The sequence below is a fragment of the Limulus polyphemus genome, unplaced genomic scaffold (assembly GCF_000517525.1).
Source record: "Limulus polyphemus unplaced genomic scaffold, Limulus_polyphemus-2.1.2 Scaffold2249, whole genome shotgun sequence".
In the NCBI taxonomy this organism is placed as follows: domain Eukaryota; kingdom Metazoa; phylum Arthropoda; class Merostomata; order Xiphosura; family Limulidae; genus Limulus; species Limulus polyphemus.
The window spans coordinates 118132-145603 of NW_013667859.1; the positions used below are offsets into that span (position 1 = coordinate 118132).

The 27472-nt window shown below is 33.5% G+C and overlaps 1 protein-coding gene across 1 annotated transcript in view; it reads left to right on the top strand.

Annotated features, from left to right (window-relative positions):
* The first annotated feature begins 3033 nt into the window (after window positions 1-3033).
* The window catches only part of LOC106466404 (elongation of very long chain fatty acids protein AAEL008004-like), a 56105-nt gene continuing 31666 nt past the window's right edge, over window positions 3034-27472 (top strand). Inside the window, exons 1-3 of the mRNA XM_013926691.2 lie at window positions 3034-3087; window positions 10292-10390; window positions 25816-26006. Of these exons, the coding sequence (XP_013782145.2) occupies window positions 10330-10390; window positions 25816-26006 (252 nt within the window). The 5' untranslated portion in view covers window positions 3034-3087; window positions 10292-10329. The remainder of the gene's footprint in view (window positions 3088-10291; window positions 10391-25815; window positions 26007-27472) is intronic.

Consider the following 27472-nt stretch of genomic DNA (forward strand, 5'->3'; position numbering starts at 1 on the left):
TGAAGTTTCTCGGAAAGAATTTCTACGAAAAATTAACAAACGAACACAGACGTAACAATATAAAAAATGCTCCTTTATAACTAAGTGTAACAGCTAAAGCATGTATGCACAATAATGTGTGGCTACAATTCAAACAAATATATTGGTATAGTTTAGATGAGGACTGTCAAGTTTTTATTTTCGTTTGACAAAATACAAACATTTTATCGAGACACTTCTGTGTCAGTAGTAGTGTTATATTTTTGTTTTTCAAACTCAGTAGCCATAAGAGGGTACGTAAAAGTGTTTGTTCTATACGTGAACTTTTTTCAATTCCATATGTTTTAAGCGCTTGCTTGATCTACATTTTGTAAACTGTATACGTTTCAAGTTCTTACCAGAATTTCATTTCTGAACTGTTTGCGTCTTAATTTTAAAAGCACAACCGTTTCAAAGGCTTATTTGAATTTATTGTTTTAAAACTTTTATACTTAAAATTTTCGATTCTAAAATTATTTAAACATTTAAGCTATGCAGGTTAACAATTGTTTAAACTTGGAATTACTTTAATTTTCTGTGGTTCTCCGATGGGTCAGCGGTAAGTTTACAGAATTACAGCAAGAGCTACTTATATCATGAAGAGGTGTAAGAAAATGTTTGCTGTACAGGTGATTTATCAGATTTATTATTTCATATTCTTATATTCAAATGACTTATTGTTAAGTGTCTGCGGTATAAATATTGGTGCTTTAAGACCCATTCGGATGTTACAAAAGCGGGTTTTGAGGCTCACACTGGGGCTTCCTTACTGTTCAACTGTTATAAATAAATTCAAGGAATGTGGTCTTTTCACCATTACCCGATTCATCTGTGTTGCCAAAGATATGAATACTTTTAATCCTGAACTCAAATTGTTAATTCTTACTAGAGAAAGTCCTTACTCTTTACGTTACCACAATATATTTTTCTGTCCAAGAAGTGCATCAGCTCAAAGTTCAAAGTAATTTTACTAATTGGCTCCTGTTATTCTAAGTCTAGGCTTAGTTTCAGATTAATTAAAGATTTCGAATTCTGTTTCAAATATTTTCTACATTTGGATTAATGACTTTGTGAAACATTTTATGTGTGTGTGTTATTTTTGGTTACTTATCCTACATGGCTGTAACCTTGTGAAATGAAAAAAATAAAATCTGGGGCTCAGTTTCTTGTGATGGACAGAACGCAGATAGGTTATTGTGTAGCTTTTTCTAAGGTATATGTACACTCAATGAAAATATTTAAATTTTAATTACATAAAAGTAAGTTATCATATAAAAATAAACACTACAGCTAAAAACAATAGCATATTTTTGTTTACACCATAATCATCTTTATTTGAGGATGATCTTCAGATCATGCGAAACATGTAGAGTATAACTGTGAATAATGTTTCCTATAAAATAGTAACAATGTTTGTTATTGGCTAATGGTTAGATAAACAATGTTTGGTATTGGCTGGTGTAGATCAGTTTCAAATAAAGATGTTTATTGTGTAAATAAAAATAATTGTAGTATTTATTTATTTATGATTTTACACAAGTGTACATGAAGAATTTTCAAGTTATCACAAGTTTGTGAGCAAATCTGATTTTAGTGTTTCAGTTAACAGTCCCAGTTCTTCTACTTAAAAAACCCTAATATTGCATTTGACTTATCTGTAACAACAGCTATTTAACGGTTGTTGTTGATGATGTACTGAAGGCTACGTGTGAAGGTACTTGCTCCAGTTTATTATATGCTTTGCGTTATAGCCTTTGTTTTTACACGACTGGATATATATATATATATACAAATATATTTGTTAAACACTTTGTTCAACTAACATAAAATAAAACGAAATTTTTTATTTCCTCTTGTAAGCAAATCTTATTATTCATAACAAATACGTATAAGATATATTTCTAAACGAAATACAAAATGAAACATTGCAAATTCAAAAAGAAGCAACTATTTGAAATATATATATATATATATATAAACATGTAACTGGAGATAGGTATAAAGTATAACTTTCTGATTCGACTTGTGTGTTTTGGCTTTTTAAATATAGTCATGATAACGATTTGTACAACATTTTGCAGCTTACATAACTCATCTGACAATGAGAACAGAAAAGAATTAATAAAATTCATTTACTTTCATCGTCGTAACATTGTCTCTAAATGTTTTTGTTTTAAGAAATTTATAAATTCATCACTTTCACCTAGGTTGAGGATGACTCTCCGATGTAACTCTTGAAAGAGCCTGTTTGGCTTAATATGTGAACATTATTATTATAAACATAATTTTATTGTTCAACTGATAATTCATTCCTTGGTAAGTTTTATAATTAAAGGACATTAGCCAACATTCTAGATTTATCTTTTAATCTATTATATTAAGCTAGTGTTATAACACTTCACCTGCATGTCTCAATCAACCTTTGGTTAAGAATGTTTTGGGCACTATTATAACACTGTTCAACATTCTAGATTTATCTTTTAATCTATTATATTAAGCTAGTGTTATAACACTTCACCTGCATGTCTCAACCAACCTTTGGTTAAGAATGTTTTGAACACTATTATCACAAACTGTTTACATTTTTAATTCCTGCGGGCTGATCAAGCCGAGAAATAATATCCAAAACTAGTATAATCAACAAAAAGCTATGACAACTAGGATTCCCTATTTTATTATATATTGTTTAAGCCATAAAAATGTCTTACGCACACGAAGAATCTGGAAGTCTTCCTGCTCATTAGGTTACAAAAACTAGGACTCAGCTTGATAGGATGTATTAAAACGTCCATAATTGTTTTATTCGTGGTCAAACCAGTACGATTATTTCATTTAGAATGCTATAGGCTTCTCAAAGACGTCACGCCCCATAGACATGAATGACATGTTCACTAGCCACTCAGCAAGCCTTGTCTATTAAGCATGGATGAATGTTAAATAAAAGTGGCACGAGATGTCAGAAAAACCAACAATTTCAAACGGAGACATCTGTTATGAATTAGTGTCCTACATCTGTGGAAGTGTGCAACCTACTAAGTCAGTCAAGTAGCGAAAACGCAAGCTATACAGGTGAAGTATTCTGAGCCCAGTCGGCCGTAGTTAACAAGTTTATTGTCCTGGAAAGTAAGAATAGGAAAAAGATAACCTTTTGTTTCTAGAAAGTTTTATATCGTTAATAATCTCTAATTGTTTCTAAAGATTATAATTTAATCATTAGCTAGTTCTTTAAATTGGCGATATTATTCTCCAGAAATATATATATATTATTTTGCATATCTTTCAGTTGCTATATAAAAATCACGATATATTTTCTCACTGAAATATTTATACACTCAAATTGTTTAAGACAGTATTTAAGATATAAAATCCTTCCTAAGTAGTGTAGTTTTGTTTATAAGCTGTAAATTACTTAAAAAGGGAAAACATATAGGAGTGAATTCCACATTTTAACGTAGCTAAGTTGATAGATCATTTGATATTAGTTAAAACTTGTAGTCTTCAGCTGATCATGGTGTAGGTTTTGTTTCCACATGTGTGGTAAACTGCTACACGTTCATTACGTTTGTAGCTATCAAAATAATACATCTCACCGTGAAATATGTCAGAAATGTTTAGAGAGGTGTTTATGGACGTTCATAAAAATAAAGGATTTCAGATTGCGTATTCATGCAGAGTTAAAACGGATCTTTTAATTGTAATTCCACAGAAATATTTTTAAGAAGTAATTATATGAAGAGCATTAACCCAAAGACCATTTTAAAAATCACCTTGATAACAAATACTACTGAGTTTCAACAGTTTACAGTGACAGAACACATTGAAAACTTTTTTTTATAAAGATATCATTTTGTTGTTAAGAACATTAAATCATATATACATATATGCGCTTACCATCGATGATATTTTAAAGTAACTTGCCAGAAAAGATAAAGAAACACCACAAATGAAAGAGACGCAGATAAAACTAAAGTACTAACTGCAGTGTAGAAGTGTAAAATGTACCTTATTAAGAGAATAGTGCTAAAGTAGGATTGTTACACGTGCCTTTAGTCAGACTTAACCTCATTCGAAAGCCTCACTAGTGGAAAACAATATATATGTATATCATTCACCGTCTGCAGCCTGTTGTAGAAAGGTCGTTGTTCTTAAATTTGTTTCATTATGTGGGGTTTGCGGTTTAGTCCCCGGAGTAGGCATAGAGCAAATAGCCCACTGTGTAGCTTTTCTCTAAACCACAAAAGCAAATGAAAATTTCCTTTCGTACGCCTCTTTAATTTTGGCCTTGTTGTCTGAAACTTGCTTTACACGTTAACTGTAATTGATCATTATATAAAATATATTTTTCATTAATGTAAAACTAATTGCAGAAAGCATCTAAGACTTAAGCCTACTCATAAGAGTCACGGCCACTGGATCAAGGTTCTTTTATTTTTTTATTTCTGAGCATCTAATTTAAGATGAATTATGACGTTTCTGCATCTCTAGATTATTTGTTAGTAAACTTGAATAAGCAATAATAGAACCAAGTACTAGTTCTTGAGTAACACTTATTGTACTTCTGAAGACAAAGTGTGGATCCACTAGCATTAACTACCAGAATGTGAATGAAGTCAAAAAGAAAGATACCTACCCACTGCCAATGACTGAGTTTACTTTGGAATGCTTTTTCTGTATCAAATTGGTTTTCACCATTGGATCATAGGAGTGGATACTGGTAAGTGCTAGCCAAAAAAAGCAAGCAGAGATAAGACAGCCTTTACTGCAGGAAACTGTCTGTGGAAAATTGTTGTGTTACTTTTCGGATTATGTAATACACCTAAAGTATTTCAACAACTAATGGAGTGTGCTCTCTCTGTCTTACTCATCCACTGATAGGTCGAGGAAAGAGAATCTTAAACTGGATCCCAAGAAGTGTGAATTATTCTGGGATGATAGTGAATAGAAAAGAGGTGTCTACAAACCCTTCTAAGATTAAATCTGTTCAGAATTGGCCAGCACCAAAGAGGATCTTTTGGACTGTGCTTATACTATAAGAGTTTTGTAAAATAATTATCTGAAATAATTACATAAATTACTTGAAAAATCAAATAAGTTTGTTAGACTGCTCACTGTGAACAAGCATTCAATAAACTGAAGAAAGAATTATTCACCTTTGAAGATCCACTAATATTAGATACAGTTTTAGATTTTGCAATGGAAGCTGTGTTGTCACAAGTACAACATGGAAAAGAACATGTGATAACAAGCCAAGAAATAAATGCTACAGAAAGTAGGTATTGTACAACTAGAAAAGAGCTACTAAGTGTTTCTTGAGCTTTAAGTAACTTTCATCATTAACAATACAGACTATTTTACACTTATGACAATTCATGACGCATTGAAGTGCAATCCAGAAGGCCAGGTAGAAAGATAGTTCCAGAAACTCCAGGAGTTCAACTTTAACATAGACACTCCAGTGGCACAGCGGTATGTCTGCGGACTTACAACGCTAAAAACTGGGTTTCCATACCCGTGGTGGGCAGAGTACATATAGCCCATTGTGTAGCTTTGTGCTTAATTCTAAACAAACAAACAAACTATAACATAGTGCATCACCCTGGACAGAAACATGGACATGCTGATGCATTATCTCAAAGACCATTTGTTAATGAATAATGAAAACAATGTGAAACAAGGGAAGCTAGAGATAATAAAGACGACCAAACTAAAGTACAGCAGAGTATAGTCGAAGGTGGGACATCCAGCAGTGATGATAAGGAAATTTTGTGGCCCAACACTCACCTGAAGGGTGCTCAGGCAAAATATACGAGTTTGAAACCAATTATTGGGTAGATCAAGAAAAGTGCTGAAAAACTCTCATAGCAACAGTCAGTCCATACAACTCAAACAAAGGAAGCATATTGTGTTCCTAACCAGGAAGTAAAAATTCTAGCAATGAAACTCATCAGTGGATTTGTTTCAAGATTTGGGGTAACTACGGAATTTCACTCAGATCAGGGAAGGGACTTTGAATCAGCATCATTTTAAAAACGTGTCGGATACTTCAAATCAAAACAACCAGGAAAACAGCCCTTCATTTATCTTCCGATAAGATGGAGGAAAGATGAGACCATGCACTTTTAAATCGATTAACCAGCTATGTGAATGAACATCAAAAAATGAGGATGATGATAATCCACTGTTTACTTATGAATTATTAAACAACAATACATGAAGCTACAGGCAACTCATCATTACCACTAATGCTTGGGAGACAACTTAAGTTGCCATTGGACCTTTTGTTCTCACAGCTTAAGGATAGTAATTCAGCAGAGTCTTATACAAAGTAAATAGAAAGAGTAATGTACACCATTGATGTCATACATGATTATACTCGGGAAAGATTTAAATCAGTTAGTGATAAAATGAGACCCCTTTTAGAGGACCACCAAAGATAAAGCCATCAGTAGATTCACTTGATCATCCATTTAGGAATAACTTTCCCAGTTACAGGATAACAAGTGATGATAATGGGGGAAAAAGGTCATCTCATCTGCATACCATGAGCCTTCGAAAAGAAAACGGTCAAAAAGATGTTGAGAATGGACAGTTTAGATACAGTACAATAAGATATAAGAGATTTAGTTTTATTAATCAGATTCTTATTGTGCTTTGTTTTTAACATCTTCGATTAATAATGACTGTGATGCGTAATTGAGGATATTAATTTTGTTTATTGTAAATAATTACTCTATTGCTAATTATGGGATTTTAAATTTAGTGCACTGTTTTATTTGTGTATTAAGATTTTTCAAGGGACTTTAAAATCCAGGAAAGGGACAGTGTTGTAGGTTATACTTTTATTATTTTAATGTTGTTGTTCACTAGAGGGAGTTTGTTTTTTACTTTGGTGAATTCTAGAAATTTTATGAAAGATAAGACCTCAGCAGAATCTGAAAGTTCCCTGTTAGTTTATTTGCTTATAGTGGGTGGGTTATGTGAAACTTTTTATGCTCCAAGAATTAATCTTTATATTTCATATGGGTATCAGAGATATTCTTAAAGATCCAGGAAGACATCTTGGAAACAGGCAATGAGGGAGAAATTCAAGATGTCTTCCATGAGGGGTAAAAGAAAACATAACTCGTGTTTTATAGTAGATATTACAATGATTTGGGTGGATAGATTTAGGTCTTGGGGTCAATAAAACAGCTGACAACATTAACAATAATACTAGTTTTGACCCATTTGAGTTATTCAAAATGGCAGTAAAGATGGCGGCCTCAAGGGGTAAATAGCCATATCTCATGTACTGGAGCAGATAGCAAAATTATTTTGATGTTAATATATGGGTTTTGGGGGTCAAAAAGTTCATTTCAGTTATATATACTACAATTAGTCCTGAGCTTTCAAAATTATTTAGAATGGCCATTATAATGAAAAAGTACTTCATGTATAGCAAAGGATGTGCGACTATGAATTGCTTCAAATATATGAAGATAGATAAACAATACATTGCGCATCAAAAGCATTCAACCCCAAAAGTGTATAAAAAGATTTATCTTTTACTATAATTCATCAAATTTTGTAGTTTAGATGACTTGAAGATGACTTACCTGCTGCAGAAATATTACATGTACATATGAAAAACTATACACAGTTAGTGAACCATATAAATACGCATTTGCTGAAAAAAGTCATATCTCATAATTTTATATCAATCCCAGATCAGCAGTCTAATGAAAAGCATACAGAAATGTTGAATAACAATGAAGCAGTCACGTTGATGGTGGAACTGTCACAGGCACTATTAAAATAACATTAAGATTTTTGCAAACTGTCCCATCTTAATGGTATCCTTTACACTTGCAGTAAATGCCTCATGGTGTCATCCTGATCAAGACTAAACAAATAGAGCATTTACTCCTTAGGAATAACTCAAACATCAAATCGAGAAAAAGATAGATTTTTCTTGTTGTAGTCATTGTGTTAATATTTTTATATTAGTTTAGTATTCATTTATTTATATCTGGGTATATTTTTGAAATAATTTGAACATTTATTAAAGTTCCACTCACATGAAATATACAGCTTTAACAAGACTCACAAAAATATCCCTGGACATCGTTATCTCCTAAAAGGAACTTCATTGCATGTGATGGCAGCCATCTTGAATTTTATTCAGACAGCTAAGGACTAATTTCATTTTTTACACCATAAAGGGATTTATTGACTCCCAAAACTATTTGCCCTTCTCAGTGACCATCTTGAATTTCTCCCTTACTGCCGGCTTTCAAAATGTCTACCCTTTATTTTTATGAACCTCGAATGATGCTGTTATGATGTATGAAGAGTAAATGTCCGGGCATAAAGATATCCACAGGACCACCCTCAGCCGTAGGACTGTGTAGTAAGCTGAGAACGAATAGAATATAAAAATACCAGCCTGGTGGATTGAGTTAAGTTAAGTTAGTTAATTAGTTAATTGTAAGTTAATGATGTGGAGAGTGAAAGTTTGTACGTCAGTGATCAAGTTAGTGAGTTAGCGTGTTTGCCTTGAATTTCTACAAGCAAGTTTATTTGTGAGTTAGTTCACATTGGAATTTCTGTTGAAATGTTGTTTGTGAAGGTATTATAGATCTGCTAGTGAATGTAGCCTGTAGCAAAATGTTAATGAAGAAACAAATTAATTAGTTATCATTATGTAAACTGGACTTCTAACTAGTTTTATCAAATAATCCAAAAGAACTCTCCTCAACGATTTAACACGTTCTAACAATAGTACTTAACTGTTTCTGAAAACAATGAATGGTAAAATAAGATATAAAAACATTCTATTCCGACTTTTTGAAGAGACATCATAATCACGTGGAAGTAATACTGCTGGTATAATTTCGGATATTACTGTTTACATGAAAGAATAGCTTCACAAACGTTTTTTTTATAAAGCTTGTTTATATTGATGTTTTCTCTAATGATGGTTTATAGACAAAATTTTTACTGTCACTGTTCTCTTCTCTTGTGCTTGAGTCACAGGTTTTAGGGTTTCTGAAAAACCATCAATTGTTACAACCATATAATATTAACTCCGTTTTAGAAATTAAAATTTTATTATATAAGTGATAATTAGGTCATACCTGTCACCAGCTAAAAGTTTTATCATCGGACTGATAATTAGGTCATACCTGTTACAAGCTAAAAGTTTTATTACAAGAGTGGTAATACCTGTTACCAGCTAAACGCTTTATTATAAGAATGATAATACCTGTTACTAGGTAAAAGTTAACGTAATTTTGTTAATAATGTATCATATGTTGTTGATAGGATGTTTCTGAGATTGTTTTTCTAGCTTCTGGTCCAGCTTCACAGGAAGAATAGGTTTATCTCTTTGTTAATTATTCCAAAAATTTCATGAAAGCTAGACGTAGTTACAGTTATCAGTTACATACTATTAAAAGTTGGGCTGTAGCTCTTTCTTGGTATATGTTATATTCTAAGAAATTTAAACACTTATTTCATTTGAGTGGGAATGTGCATTTAGTAGCTGTTTCATTTTTGCTATAAATAAAACAAAGGTTGCACGTTTTAAGTCAATAAACTAATATATCTAATGCATGATAATTGGTGACAATTGATATATGTAATTAGCATATAATGACATACAAATAACTGAAAAAAAAAAAAACAGCTTGAAGGATGGTTCATGTACTGTTCGGATATAATTACTAGACATTTTTCTGTTCGATGAGTGTACCACATTTTCGTAACGTATTAACATTTTCCTAAAAGACAGAACTCCTTTGATAAAAGCAACTTGACAAACGGTTTCTTAGAAAACACACAATACTAAATACTTGAAACATTTTACAATAACCATAACGAACCACTAGATATTATAACACTGTAATAAGTTACGCTAGAATAATCGCTTAAATAATGTGTGAATTACTGAATTAAACAAATTTTGAGTAAAAACGTAAATATCTTTCAAAACTGATGTTTATTTTAAAGAATTTATTGTGAGAAGAACTAGGTAAATAATTGTCTTAGAAAATTAATTTTTAATTATTAACTTTACGTAACCCATCTTTTTATGTCACCCTTGTTATAAAGCAAGAAATAATTTAGTTACTTTTAAAGCGCAAATATTTACTTTTTATAGTTAATAAACTTGTCAGAATTCTTTAATACCATCGATAAGACTTGCGTATGGAAATTTTCTAAAAATAAAATATCAACTTAAAAATTAATACCTATATATATATATATGTATATATTATATTTTGAAATATAGTTTTACAACACCACTGTAGACCACTTCAACTACGAAGTATGATGTCTCAGTACTTGAAGCAGCCAGTTTATTGGTACGACTGGGTGATGTCGAAAGGAGGTGAGTCCCCTCATATTTTCTCTTTTGTGTTTGTCGATTTCGTCGAATCAGTGAGGTGTTACCAAGGGTTACATCAACTAGTTGAAAGCAAGCAAGATTCACAGAGACTTTATTGTCTCATTGCATTAAAGAATATATGAATAAACGTATCTCTAATTAAACCTAAAGAAATAATAAACTATATTTAAATGTGGTTCTCCCCATGATTTTTTTTTAAAGTTTTTAACCTTGAAATGCATGGTTGAGGCTAGTTGAAAAAGTATTACATGTGGAAACCTAATATAGTGGTAATTCAAATAGCATCCCGATGGGTCCGCGGTAAGTCTATGGACTTACAACACTAAAAATAGAAGGTCGATTCCTCGTAGCGGACAAACCATATAGCTCAATGTAACTTTGCGCTCTAACAAACAAGTCATTCAAATAACCCATTAATCACACGGAATTCAAGAATTTATATTAAACCAAATGCTTATTGTAGAAATCGTTAGCTGTATAATAAAGGTAGCTCTGACCAATTTCCAGGCTTTTTTTTTCATAAGCCTGGTTAAGAGAGTGGTAAGGTTTTTTCCCGTATTTCAAAGTATTTTTATTAATTCGTTTCAATAACTATGAAATAACATCATCGTATTATGATTTCTGGGAGTAATATTTCGCTACTTTATAAATACGCCAACACCTAAGTAATCCTTCTCGCACAAGCGCGTGTCATTTTTGTTCTGATTGAATGATTCGGACAGACTTATCGGTGTTATAAGAATGACAGTTAATCCCGTTATTTGGTTCAAAATTGCTGTCTGACAGCCTTCCCTCTAATCAGTAAATGAAAATTAGGGACGACTATATCTGGACTTTAGGGGGTATCTGATCGTTTAGCCCAAATATAGCGTACAGTACTGTTCGGGTTAAAATTACAGACACTAAACGGTCGTATCATATATTCTTTGAGGTTGACGACGGCCACGGCACAGTAGCTAAAACCTAACAAAACTTGCCCAAAAAACGTGGAGTATACCCGTTTATTGTGTATTTGTTGAGAATTTTCTCGATATTCTGTTGATGTGAAAAACTTTGTTACAATAGTTAAAATGTACATATAATCTTAGCTGTATCAGCTCTTTAGCGTGAAATATTTATAAACTGGTTTTATTGTCTTTATTTTAGAAGCTTTTAAAATGTGTTTCTATTAACAAACAGGCTCTGGATCTTCTATAAACGAAAACTGATTAACAGTGTTTGAGATTAAGATATAATCATTAAACAAAAATCACAATAAAATGTTTACGTCTTTTTTTTGCTTTATTTAATTTATTTTACAAGCTTTCACGGAAAAAATGCTACGCCAAAAACTTTTGAAATGTTTGTTTTGTTTTTTGAATTTCGCGCAAAGCTACACGAGGGCTAGCCGTCCCTAATTTTGCAGTGTAAGACTAGAGGGAAGGAAGCTAGTCATCACCACCCACCGCCAACTCTTGGGCTACTCTTTTACCAACGAATAGTGGGATTGACCGTCACATTATAACGCCCCCACAGCTGAAAGGGCGAGCATGTTTGGTAGGACAGGGACTCGAACTCGTGACTCACAGATTGCGAGTCGAGTGCCCTAACCACCTGGCCATGCCGGGCACCTTTTGAAATAAATAATGCTTAAGTCGATCAAAAGCACCATTGTTTCTTGGGTGTGTGGGTCGGGAGCTTGACAAGTATTAGGTTGAAAAGAATTGTTTTGATTCCAAACTTTTCAGCTATCTTTCATGTGAAAAGCTGTTGATTTTGAAGTGTGGCCAAAAGGTTGCGAACTTTGGACATGTGTATCTTCGTCAACGATATCACAAAAAATGTCTAGTTTTACTTTAATTATTGTCATGGGTCAAAGGGTTCTGTATAGTAGCCATAGGCTTCAGTTTGCAGATAAGGGCATTGTTTCGAATTGTTTTAAAACCAATTATTTTCCTGAACTCTGCTTCATGAGATTTTATGAACATTTACAGCATTATATGAAAGGGTTATGAAACATTCTTCCAGAATTACTTTACTTAGTAGTATTATCATATCAAATATTCGAGAATTTGCCGTGATCGAAATCTAAAAGTACTAGATATGTCGTAGGTGACGCCATTTGTCACATATGGAGTGGTACGACAATGTATTAGCATATTCGAGTTCTTCCTATAAAGTGTGATTCATTCTTTGTATTGCTTGGTCAGATTCTTATCTATCCTTTTTACTGCCTTTATTCATGGTATTGAATCACTGTGTACCATTGGAATTGATTTCGATAATTAGGCGAACAAGAATAAGAATAAATAGATATGTGAACTAACTGTATTATTCACTCCCCTCCATCCCGAGGCTGTCATCTTCCTGTAAATTTTGTTAGTCTTGAATTTCATCTTATAATTACGATCACTATTCAGGTGCAGAATACTCTGCGCTTTTATTCATGTATAGAATACTCCGCGCTTTCACGCTGATCGAGGCCTACTTTCATTGGCAGCAGTATCAAATAATTGTGTCATATCAGCCTTAACCATTGGAAATATGCAAATATAATGAACACCTCACATGTGGCTCGGAATCAAATAACACGTTCTGTGATACCGAGTACAATCGATATGGTGAGGTGAGTGTGCTCAAATCTGGATATATCAGAGTATATTGACATTTCATAACAGTTATTTGTTTACTTGCAGTTAAGACCGTTAAAAACAAGTGAAATGTATTAAAAAAAAAAGGTTTAACTTATTTTAAACTGTAACTGTAATACATCAGCTTGAACAGTAGCTTTACAGGAAAATAACAAACCACACCTCTCAGTAGCTGCAATACAAATTATTTACTCGAGAAAACCATCTAGTAACCCTAAGAAATGAAAATGTAATTTCTAGTATCCTTTGCAGTTGTGGCGAAACCTACATCGAAAAAACAGGAAAAACAATCATTCGGAAACTAAAATAACATGTTAATGCAACAAGGCTCTCATAAACAGAATATCACAACACAAGACATTCATGTGAATAAAAGTATTACAAAATTATAGCTACTGAACAACTAGTGTAAACTTAGCAAAATCAAAGAAGCTCTCAGAATAAAGCTAAATCAATCAAAGACCAACCAAGAACAAGGTCCAGAAACTAGCAATAACTTAGGTCTGTAACCCCATACTACAGAAACTTAACAAACACAGGATTCAACAACCCTCTTAATAACCAATAATAGCTGAATCTCCCCTCTCAAGGCCGTCATACTGCTTTACAATTTCTCCTCTTCTTCACAAAACACAAATGGCAGAATAGCACAAGATACAGAAAAAGTGACCAAGATCGGAGGAATACCATGATATTTACAATGATTATCAACTATCTGCCAAGCACTTACTGTTCTAGACAAATGTGTGACTTCGTCAAAAAGTACGAACTTGATCCTATGCTCCTAGCCGAGAAATGCAAAAGACTTCTTCAGGGTGGAATGCTCATTCTACCATGATCACCTGAAGACTTCACATACCTTTGTTCACCCTGGAAATCTCAACCCCCATTACAGTATCATCTTCCATTAAGCAGTACCAGCCTATTTTTTCTGAAGAATGTGGATCTTTCCACTACTACTCAGGAAATCAAACAACCTTTAGAAAAAGACATGTCATTTAAAATTCACGTCTTCAACAGGATCACGTCCAGAAAAATCGGAAAAACTACCTTGTTCATGACGATAGTAGTTAATTTCCATCAGATAAATTATTAAATACTTCCGAATTTCCTAGAACAACATCCTTCGTTCCACGACAAACAAGAATGCCCTCGCCAAAATCACTTCCGAAACCCAAGTTATAAACCAACAAAATTCTCCTTACAGACCAGACAACTCAAATACAAGCTGAAGAAGAAAGCGTTGTCTTAATATCCACAGATAAACCCTCGACATCCAACCATAAAACCCAGAGAAATCATAGAAGTGAGAAACAAACAGCCACAAGCAGATTTTCCTTAAGAACCTGAATCCTCAGATTCCAAATCCGAGAAATAGTAAATAGTCTTCATAAACCGCTTCTAGAAGAGGCTTGACACTTCTCCAAATGATATTCACCAAACGTTAGAATATCTCCTAGAGGATGTCACCAAAGATCCTTTCATCAGCAAAACAATCAGGCGCTACCTATGAGTTTTCAAAATAATTGACACATTTCCTGATAAACTACCCAGCTCATTACCTCCTCATCAGTTTTCAGATCCAAGTCTGAAGAATGAACACCACAAATGAAGCCAGATCTTATCTCTGGTTGGAGCGGTTGTTTGGGTTTTTCCATCTTTCTTTGAAGCGATTGTCTGAGTGAAGTGAAAATCAACAGAACTTTTCAAGTGCATCGCTAACACCGCGAGCTGTACAAAGTGTAATTTTCAATTTCCAAGTATCTCAGGTGTAAACACTTATTAAGAAATGAATAGAACAAACAAACGCATTGTTCTTATAGGTGGATCCTGTGATCCCCCTCCCATTATTCTCTACGAACACTTCCAATTGTACCATCTACACCACTAGCGGAGTGAAGAAATGTTTTTCTATTTCTGAGAACAGGAAAAAAATCGTAGAAACGTAGTCTACAGAAAACTAGTACGCAAGCCATCACACGTCAAACAAAAATGTATGTAAAGTGCTGACAAGGCTTAACATTAACTAATGTGCTCGGACATCAAATAATATTCGGATAGTTTCGATATTTTACTTATTACAAATAAAACTAAACCTTGCTTAGACTAAATCAGTTATTAATGCACATTTACGCACCATAAAAATCAATGTATAATTAAAACCTTTATATGTTTTCAGTTTACATGACAGATCACACACATTCTTTGTTTACCATATCAAATGAGGCTAAGCAGTAAGTCTGAAAGCTTGTAACGCTAAAAACCGGGTTTTGATATTCAATGTAGTTATAGGACAGATAGTCCATTGTGTAGCTTTGTGCTTATAAACAAACAAAACAAATCTTCAAGTTCAAATATATATATCGCCCCTCCCCTGTAGTTCAGCGGTAAGTCTGAAGACTTATAATGGTAAAATCCGGGAATAGATACCCGTGATGACATAGCATAGGTAGCCTATTGTGTACTTTTGCACTTAACAACAAATAAACAAAAAAAATCAAAATACACTCGTAATGCTTAAAGTGTATATAACATTTAATATTTTCAAAATTCATCAAAATGTTTTTTTTTTTCGTAGTAAACAGAAATTTATATTCTTATTCTGCTATTACGTTTTGCATAAATATATTGATGACCTAAACCTTCTTGGATTTCTAGATAAAAAAGGTATCATGCTTTTCTTTCTAAACATACCAGATTTTGAATAAAATGGCGTTTTCGGATCGATGTTGTTTATGCACCAGTTGTTTGTACATTCTTGAACTGAGGAAATTAACATCTTTAAAATCCCATTTATATGGCCATACTGTAACATACTATAAGATTTACAATTCTCAAACATCTCATTTGAATAAACATTTAAAATATACCATTGTTTAAATAAAATGAAGATATATTAAGTAGAATATTTACTATATATTAAAAAAAGTAATTATCGTTTAGATCAACCCCATAAACCCTTAATAAGTGAAAAAGTAAAATGGTAACATCATCTTGAATAACATATTTTAAATTAAAACAACATTCAGGGATCCCAGGCCTAGAATAAAACTATAAAATGTAAACTTCAATTATTATCTTAAATAAAATTACAACAAACAGTTCTGTGTTTAGTTGACAAAAGTTTTATGGTTTAGTTTTGAGAGAGAAAATCGTCAAAAAAGAATATACCACATACAGTTCCAAAATGGATATACCACATACAGTTCCAAAATGGATATACCACATATAGTTCCAAAAGGGATATACCACATACAGTTCCAAAAGGGATATACCACATATAGTTCCAAAAGGGATATACCATATACAGTTCCAAAAGGGATATACCACATACAGTTCCAAAATGGATATATCACATAAGTTCCAAAAGGGATATACCACATACAGTTCCAAAAGGGATATACCACATACAGCTCCAAAAGGGATATACCACATACAGTTCCAAAAAGAATATACCACATACAGTTCCAAAAGGGATATACCACATACAGTTCCAAAAAGAATATACCACATACAGTTCCAAAAGGGATATACGACATACAGTTCCAAAAGGGATAGATCACATAAGCTCCAAAAGGGATATACCACATACAGTTCCAAAAGGGATATACCACATACAGCTCCAAAAGGGATATACCACATACAGCTCCAAAACGTTTTTCAATAACTTCCTTCTTCTGTTCAACTAACTTAAGGCCAATATCCCTAAATGTTGGACATCTGCCTGTAAGCTGTTATAACACAGTTGATCCATAAACATGATACTTTGTTATGTTTCTCAACTTTCTTGATAACAATAGTAACAGTGGAACACTTTTCACTTCTTCCAAATCGGAGCAGTCCTAAAAACTCTCTTTTTGTGTTTGCTACTTACGCCTTTGTTTATCAAGATGATACTCACGTACTTCAACCTTTTCTCACTCTGAACTGTATCTTTTTTGCAAATGTTCTCTTCATGTAATTGGCTGTAATTGCCATATGAACCAGAGCACGACCTATTCAAGAACCCCGACTTCGCGACAAGGATATTTATACTTCACTTATTCAGATATATAAGAAACTGTGTGAGCAAGGTTTCAATATTTTGTGTTACGCATATGTTTATATACACTTTTTCTCGCAGAAAAAAAAGAGTAGCTATCAGTCACACACGTTAAGTGACAGCATCCTTTTTCAGTTCCATAAGTTTGTTTGTTTGTAATTATGCACAAAGCTACACAAAGGGATATTTGTGCTCTGCCCATCACTGGTATCGAAACCCGGTTTCTAGCGTTATAAGTCCGCAGACATACCGCTGTGCCATTGGGGGGCAGTTCCATAAGTAAAAAAAAAAAGGCCTGGTATGACCTGGTAGTTAGTGCGGTCGACGCGTGATCTGCGAGTCACGGGTTCGAATCCTCAACATAACATGCTCACTCTTTCAGCCGTAGGAGCGTTTTGATGTGACGATCAATTACACTATTCGTTGGTAAAAGAGTGGCCCAAGAGTTTGGAGTGGGTGGTGTTGACTGGCTGTCTTCCCTCTAGTCTATCACTGCTGAAGAAGAAACGGCTAGCTCAGATAGACCTCGAGTAGTTTTGTGCGAAATTAAAAACAAACCCTAAGTAAGAAAATTTTTTCTAGAAATAAAGCTAACGTAATATTTGAAGTAATGTGTATACGAAGAAGTGTGTCGGACGTGGATCATCTTAAAATATCTTTTCATTTGAATAAGAATGTTAATTTTATGTTATTTATTAATCTACTGTGTATCATATTCTTCTATAGTGATTTCGTTTTTACGCATACACCAGTTTAACTTGTGTCCTAATTTTAGTAGTGATTTACAGGTATAATGGTTTTAATTACGTTTTGTGGTGATACAGATATATATATTGTGACTTATGCTCGCTGTACTGACACAAATATGTTTATGCATAAAACGTGAATCACGCTGATAAAGATACAGGTTATAGACCAATAAGATAAAAGAGAAATAAATGCACACAGAAACAACGCATAGTTCGATCCATACGTCTAATATATTCTAAAGTGTCCGAACTGTATTATTTATACCTAAATATGCTAACAACGTAGGTTATTCACCTGATTCCAAATAAAAGAAGTGTGTATGACGTGTACCTTCGCTACGTAATCGCTTGTTTAGTGTGTTCGTTTGTTTTAGCGCAAAATCACACATTAGGCTGTATGTGCTTTGTCCACAGCTGGGAATCGAACCCCGTATTTTATCGTTGTAAGATATTTTTCATTTTTTTTATATATGTCTTTCAAGGTCAAGTTTGGCAATAGTTATTTTGTCTCCATGCGCATGTTTTCAAACTGTAACCTTCAAACTTACTTTGATTTGTACAACAAAACTGTGTAACAATACAAACCAAACCATATTTTTCTATTTAGTAATACATAGTACTTATGGAATACTTAACACGTATGGTGATTTTTCTAAAACGTTCTTTCATGAAAGGACCAAACTCAGACAAATAACCAACAAATATCAGGAAATATTTATATCCTGGTTTGAAGGTCCTCTCAGAACGTTCACGAAGAGCAGCATTTTAAAGGTAATGAACTCTCATTCAGGTGGCTCAGATAGCCTATTGTGTAGCGTTGTGGTTAACTTCAAACAAACAAACAAACTTGTCAAATCAGGGACATGTTTGTCATACCGATTGTTTGGTCCATTACCAGTCGAGATTCTATTTTTTGTCAGGAGTATATGCTTTGTAATCTATTGAATAGCTTCTATTCAACTACTTTCCATATTTATATTTTTTATTGAGTTATGATAAATAAATGCTTCAACATTTAACAAAAACCATTCTTTTAGGTTCATATTTTTTGTGGCAGCCCGTCATGCGTAACTTTAAAATTAAATTTAAACTAGTAGAGGATTCGAAGTCAAGTCTGTTTTAATTGGCAGATGTCTTAATCCTAATTATAAAATATATTTTACTCCTTGATATAAAAACTTTATAAAATTTAACTTTTATCCGTTCAAGTTTTTCCTTCTTACTAAACCTAATTATAATATTAAATCTATAGCTTGGTATTTTAAATCACAGGTTTAAAATGTTGTAATAACCTCGTGTGAGTGCAATTCTTAAAGCAGCGGTGTATTCTGAATAGCTAAAACGTATTGAAACTCTGGCATCGTGAAGTTTTCTGCATGCGTTGTCTTCCAAGTTCACGCATTAGGACTGAGTAACTCTGTTTAGTGATATTGATACTGAGTAAACTAGAATACATCTGAACTGTATTAGAAAAAACACTAACTGGTGGAAACTTGTTTTTGCTAAAATAAAAGATGTATTGGATGTGAAGTATCACAAAATTAGGAAACTCTTGAACTACTTAAAGGATTTAGCTCAATGGCTATCTTAGTCTAACGTGATTCAGAATCCACTGGTTTGTTGTTGTTCAGTTAAAAGCTGTATTGCAAATGAACCACCATGCACTTGAGAATATCAGAATACACATAGCCCAGTGGATTGAAACTCTAACGTGACCCACCATGCACTTGAGAATATCAGAATACACATAGCCTAGTGGATTGAAACTTTAACGTGACCCACCATGCACTTGAGAATATCAGAATACACATAGCCTAGTGGATTGAAACTTTAACGTGACCCACCATGCACTTGAGAATATCAGAATATACATAGCCCAGTGGATTGAAACTCTAACGTGACCCACCATGCACCTGAGAATATCAGAATACACATAGCCTAGTGGATTGAAACTTTAACGTGACCCACCATGCACTTGAGAATATCAGAATATACATAGCCCAGTGGATTGAAACTTTAACGTGAACCACCATGCACTTGAGAATATCAGAATATACATAGCCCAGTGGAGTGAAACTCTAGCGTGACCCACCATGCACTTGAGAATATCAGAATACACATAGCCCAGTGGATTGAAACTCTAGCGTGACCCACCATGCACTTAAGAATATCAGAATACACATAGCCCAGTGGATTGAAACTCTAACGTGACCCACCATGCACTTGAGAATATCAGAATACACATAGCCCAGTGGATTGAAACTTTAACGTGACCCAAAATTCATTAGTTTTGTTAAAATTAAAGCTTGTTGCAAATAAAGTATCATACATTTCAGTATCTTAGTGTAAGTAAAGAAATCAGACCAGCAGGTTTAACGTGAATGTAATGCGTTGTTTAGTTAATAATTCAAATACGTTTGTATATTTAATACATGTTTTAGTTATTTAACAAAATAAAAATTGAATTGTTCTTAAAATTAAACTGATTTATTATTTACAGAGACATATGCTTTGTGATGCTGGTGCAGTAGTAATAAGTTTAATTTTTATAATTATCTACTTGGCATTTTATTGGTTTATCCTGTCATGTGATAATATTCATCTTAATCATAGATCACACTCTATCGTAGATTATTCACATCTTCATTAATTATACTTTTCACATCATAAACTTCATCACACTTCTATCTTACACTTCATCATATACATTATATTCGCCATTGTTCGCTTCAAACTTCGTCATATATGCCTGACTTAATGATATTTTACCAAACGTCTGTTATCTTTTACAAGCCATAGCAAGATTCCGACCGGTAAATCATGAAAACACTTTATTATGAAACGTAGTCAGTTGTTTGTTAGATTCTGTATTTTCGTCAACTTTAATTTCTGATCGTTAATATCAACCTGGGACATATGCATTTTGGTTAAAGATTTACTTAAAATATAATATAAACGAATAACTCAGTAACAAATAAGCCAAGTCTCTCTCTCTCTATGTTTGTAATTTAGATATTTAATATTTCATATTAGTCTACACAGTCACAAAGTACCGAATTCGCCAATAAAGAGTGGGTCTAGTCCTATTCATTTTCACTGCTGTAATCTCGTACTACACAATTTAATTTTTTTTTACCTACACATCATTGTTATTATCCTTTGTTACTCATCTAATCACGAAATGACATCGTTATATTGTTGTCTATATTATTAATAAGGTTCTAAAAGTGAATAGAAAACATATATAAATGTATGAATGTCTACCAGTCATTCACATAAAACGCAGAATTTGGGGTCATTTGCCGTTTATTGTATTCAAAACATGTTCCCGTGACATACTACGCCGCTTTTCTGAATAAGAACTGATACAATTAAAGCTAATATACATGAAGATATAAAGAACAACCTTTATTAATTAAGTATTCCGAGAGTCATTCTAATACCAGGAACGTTTTCTGTTTCTTTCTAGTTGAGTGCATGAATGTACCCAAAGAATTGCTTATTTTTGAAAATAAGTTTTTACCAGTTTTAAACGATTACAAATAAAACCAATCTTAATATAACACAAAACAGTGCATGAATATTTCTTTCAATTTCACGTACTTGCCACTGAGCTTGAGTTTAGGCGTTAGAAATCTGTAATAAAAATAACTTATCTAAAAAATTGATGCGGATTCTAATCAGACCGTGACTGTGGTTATCGCCATTGTAGTTGCTTGTAGACTAAATTCATTAACCTATCTTTCGAATGAAAATATTAACGAATATAAATATATATATATATATAAATATTTATTTCTTAGTTATTTCGTATTTTCATCGCAAAAATCCAGGGTTCGATTTCTCGTGGTGGACAGAGCACAGATAGTCCATCGTGTAGCTTTGCGCTAAAACAAACTTACATTATTATTCCTTTTCCTGGTGAAAGTATCGTTTTGGGCGCCAAAATTGGCAGGCATGCGCAATGATGCTGGTATCGCCTTACGTCAAGATCTAGAATAGCCTCCTACCGGTTGGTAGGACCACTTGGGTTAATATACTGTTCATTTCGAGGTGTGTTGAAGAAATATCGTAATGCTACTTCTTATTCTTTCTTCTGTTAAGCTAAAAGCCTTTCAGCTGCATCACCCCACAAAACTTCGTCACACACACTCCTATTCAGGTATAATTCTTTTTCTCTGCATCCTCCAGGGTTGGTCCTCTATTTCCAGCTGATTGTTCAATACTTTGTCTCCATTTCATCCTTGGTCTTTCTATGGACCTTCTTCACCCATCTGCTTGACATGCCCATACAATCTCAACAGGCTCCTTTCTATAAATTCCAGCACTGAATCCCCTCCAAGACTCCTCCTTGTATCCTTGTTTCTTATTCTATCCAAATAAGTAGCTCCATATATGAGTCTCAAAACTGTCATCTCTGCTGCTTGTATTTTATTCTTTCTTTTCTTGGTTAACACTCATGCTTAGATTCTACTTAAGTTTCTAGAGCAAGTATTAAATCTCACAGTGGCTTGCTAGTCCTGTCCTGGTTTCTTAGGACTGCTAATTACTGAAATCCCTGGTCTCTTGCTACAGGTCTATTAATACTAGGCCCGAGCAGACTAATGTAGATTGCTATACCATTCTAATGTAGTTTATAAATCCACTGGTAAAATACAAAGAAAGCAAATGGATGAAATTATTGTAAGCTCGACTGACTTTTGCTAAAACATAAATATATATCAAACATAATAAAACATTTTCAGGTGGGCTACTTCGAAATTACAACTGATATAGGAAACTAGATATTTATTTGTTTTACAATACAAAAAACGGAAAGTTAATTTGTTTCCGAACATTAAATCAATCTTATTATAAAAATTAGAGCAATATTACTTTAATAAGATGAAGCTCCATGTCACGGTCTGACTCTTGACGGCAAATGTTTTACATAATTTAAAAATCTTTCTAGAGTTTTTATATTTTACTATGTTCATAAAGTTTAAACAGCTTCGCTACTTAGTTGAAAATAGCGTATGTTAAAACTAATATTATATTCATATACCTCGACTTTATGGCCAAGTTGTTAGAGAGCTTGACGCGCAATCAGAGAGTCGCGTGTTTGAATCCCCGTCCCACCAAACATGCTCAATCTTTCAGGCGTAGGGGCGTTTAATGTTACGACCAATCCCACTATTCGTTGGTAAAAGAGTACCTGGTGGGGCCTTCACTGCTAAATTAGGGACGGCTAGCGCAGATAACTCTCGTGTAGCTTTGCTCGAAATTCAAACAAATTCATTTTGCTTGCTAGACTTGTTCTCAGACGTGGAACGTTAATTAAACTCGGAACATAATCTATTAAGTTCAGTAACAGATCATTCGAACATGTTAGCTTGTTTCAACTCAATGTATCGTGGTTATACACAGTGTATGGACTGTGTGATTTTAATATTTCAAACATACAGGTTATATGCAGCAATCAGTAGATGCGTCTCTACAGTTAGTCAAATAATACTTTAAAATAATAATAATAACACGTTGGTTTCAAATGACTCAGAAACTCGAGCTCTTTCGGATAGTTGACTTTTATTTTCTCCAGGAGTAAAAATAATAATGTTTAAAGAATGTAGGATAATAAAGGTGAAAAATATGTACGCATCACGTGAGAAGGAACTGTTTGTCGAGGTGGCCGTGAAACTACCTTCGACTGAAGAGAGTTGTGTTGGTAGGCAAAGGAAATGTCGAGAGGGCTTATGGTAGGCAAAGGAAATGTCGAGATGGCTTATTTGGAAACAAACTATTGAATAATATGATGACGGTGAAAATAATTACTTATTACTACTACTAATAAATTATTACTGTTAATAATTGTTGAGAGTGTCGCTGAAGGAGAAGACAACAAATTAGGATATTAAGGAAATGGCAGATGACTGTGGAAAAGAGAAAAAGGCAAGAAAAGCGAGGCTGAGGTGATTCGGTCATGTGAAATGAAGAGAAGAAAAACAAGAATAAAAAAGATGAAGAAATGTTTTCATTTCATTTCAAAAAATGAAAGAAATTGCAAAATGAACAGAGATGAGGGTAACACGTGTGATTCTTTTCGGCGACCACTGCTGAAGGGAAAAAGAAGATTACTGTTAATAATAATAAATTCAAACTAAAATTTTATTTTAAGTTTTTTTTAAATTAGTTGCTTATTGGGGCGAAAAAACAATAAAGCAATAGGTTTTGTTTGGTTGTTTTCGCGCAAAACCACACAATAGGCTATATGCGATCTGTCCACTACGTGGAATCGAATCCCGAAATTTAGCTTTCCAAATCCGTAAATTTATCGTTGACCCAATATAATACAACGAAAACATGGAAAAATGGAAAGATCCTTCAAGTTTACAAAATGTTAATAATAATATTAATAATAAAATAAATGGAAGGTGACCAACTGTAGTTTAAATGGGGAATATGGACATGAAACGAGTTATTGTTGGAACTTTTATAGAAATGTATCAAGGTCACCAATCCCAGGATCATGACTGACGCCATTCAGCATTACAGTTTTCGGAGTAGCTATCCTGACAGCTTTCTTAATTTCTCTGTTTCTTTTTTATGTCTACACCTACAGTTTAATGTTGTAAACAACGTTTATCATGTTTAGCTGCAGAAAGTCCCTTGTTCATAGTGATTAAATATTTGTGGACCTTTGTGCTAATTGAACAACACATTTTCGTTTTATGTGATTTCATTTCGTCTTTTGCTAGAAAAGAAAGAGTGTATTAAAAATAACTCAGATATGGAATCGTTGTAATAGAAGATAATACAAACCAGAGAATGGAACATTGTTCTGTTTTCTGCGTGGTTCTAATTTGGTTTATCACTGAGACTAACAGTAGCGTTAAACGCATTTACCGTATAGTTAAATGGGCTGATGTACAGGTTATTATTACGTTAACACTTCCTGGTTATGTTAGAGAAGTTCGTCGTCCCAGATTTATTGTCAGAACATACCTCCTTACGTATAACGACGTTGGTGCTTTACTTAAGCATATCAACATGTCAGTGATTGTTGAGCGAAAGTAATTTAAACACGTTAGTTATTCCATTGATATGTATACAAGATTATGAAGGATCCTAAAATTTGGAACCATTTGAAAGAATATATTGATTTTCCATTTGACAAATAATCTGCTTTTATGAAAAAAAGGCCGAGAACGGCTGAATGCCGGATTGTGCATCCGGCATTTTGTGGCTCGTGCCCCGTTACCGCAAAACAAACAATAAATCAGGCTTCGCACTTTGGGGCCGAGGGTGCGTTATAAAAGTAACGTTCAAATCCCACTATTCGGTTTGACAAGACTAGCCCAAAAGCTAATGGTGGATGATGTTGATTTAGCTGCCTTCCATCTAGTCTATCATTTCAACATTTGGGAAAACAGAACTTATAAGCTGGAATCATTAGATAAACAACTCGATAAATTCCTGAAATCAAAAGTTAAAAGTATAAATGTATAAATTGTTTATTAAAAGGAAACTTTTCTATAAGCCATTGTTTCATGTAGTAAAGTAAGTTATTTTATTGACGTAATCTCTATCATGCTAAGTATCTTCTTACTGTCTTTGCTAGACGCCAGTTTTGCATGTTTGTCTATGGTGCAAAGAACTTGTATTTGCGTTAAAGTTTTTGACACTGTTTTTAATTCGTACAGTGAGAGGTTTGTTTATTTGTAGTTAAGCACAGAGCTACACAATGGGCTATCTGTGATCTGCCTGCCACGGGTATCAAAACCCGGTTTCTAGCGTTGTAAGTCCGCAGACATACCGCTGTGCCACTGGGGGCTACAGTGAGAGGTTGCAGAAATAAAAACACATATGCACGTTCATAACATTATTGGTATGTCACATTATTGTAATTAATATCTGTTACTCGTGTGATACAAAAAATAGAATTTAAATGTAATATTATGTTTAGTCTTCTTATCTTCTTATTTTTTGTATTTTTTCTTATTCAAACAGATCCACGCACAAGTAGTTGGCCTCTTATAGGATCGCCTTTTCCAATGATATCAATTATTGCTTCGTACGTGTATTTCGTCAAAGTATTTGGGCCTGCCTGGATGAAAAACAAGAAACCCTTTTCAATCGAGAGGGTAATAATCTTGTACAACATAATTCAAGTCATTCTCAGCGCATTCTTCTTTCTTTATGTAAGTTTATTGGATGTGATGTTTATCAGTTTAACTGAGTGAATGTTTGAAAACAACCTCGTATGATAATACAAGGAATCAAATGGAATATAAAAAAGAACTGGTGAATCACAATAAGAGACCCAGTAAGTGAGTGTTTTTGAAAGGCAGTCCTCCTTCTCCAGGGATGGATTGAAAATAGAAGGAAGTATGAAGTGTGGAAGTCAGCGAATCGTATATATTTCTAGCATCTCCCCATGACAACACAATAAAGTTAGGTTTAGTAAAGGCGTGACTGATTGCTGGTGTACAAAAAAAAACAAGATTAGAGGGAAAGAGGAGGAATATAACAGTTAATGGAGGACTGTTAGATAAACGAATTTAAAAAGAAAATTTATAAAGTAATAATGAAATATAATAGGATACAAGGCAAACTAATAATGCGAATAAAGACTAAATATTTATTATTAATTAAAACAAAATAAAAATAAATAATAATATTAATAACAGATTTAAAAAAGTAAAATTAAAATAATAATTAATAAAATTGATTAATGAAAACACACGTCTCTCATGCAGAAGTAAGTTAAATAAGGTAAAATAAAACACATCTGACAGAGCAATAATTAAAGGTCAAAGATCATTAGTTCCGGAATAAGCATTGATTTCTCAGAGAGCTGAACATTATTCCAAATATATCATTCCAATAAGCTTTTTTTTTATATTTCTATACCTGTCTAACTCTAAACCCAGAACTCCCAGTGGCACAACGGTATGTCTGCGGACTTACAACGCTAGAAACCGGGTTCGATACCAGTGGTGGCCAGAGCGTTGTCTAGCTTTGTGCTTAATTTCAAACAACAACAACTAAACCCAGATTCTATAATTAAGAGGTTCGTGTCATTGGTAGAATTGTCAGGTTGATTGAAATGCTGGACAACAAGAAGATTTTTGTTTTCCTTTTGGTGTTGACTTATAGTTGTTAATACTAACTTGGGTTTCTCCAACATACTCATGGTTACATATTTGCTAGGTATGAGATAAGTAGTGTTGTAAAAATAATCCCCTTGTTAAGTTTTAAGTAGTTTTGATATATCTATCAGAGGAAGTGGCTACAGTTTTCATGAATTTGCAGTTCAGGCAACATGCTTTATTAGAAAGATGATAACCATCCTGTAGAGGAGCATGGTTAACGTTAGCACGAACTAGGGTATCTGGGATTTTGTTGAAATGATTCAACACCACCAAATAAAGCAAATGTCATCAATGTAGCGGTTACAAGTGTGAATCAAGTTTTGTATTAGTTTTCTCTAGGAGATAGTTTCAGTACTTTTCATGAAGGTATTGACAATATTCGGAAACAACTTAGTCTAACTTAAACGTTTATTGACGAAACTTTGTAGAATGGACGGCAACTGCCTGTTGTAGAGACACAAGTGTAGAGGACGACGTTTCGAAAGGCTTCCGAAACCCCGTCCTGTATTTTT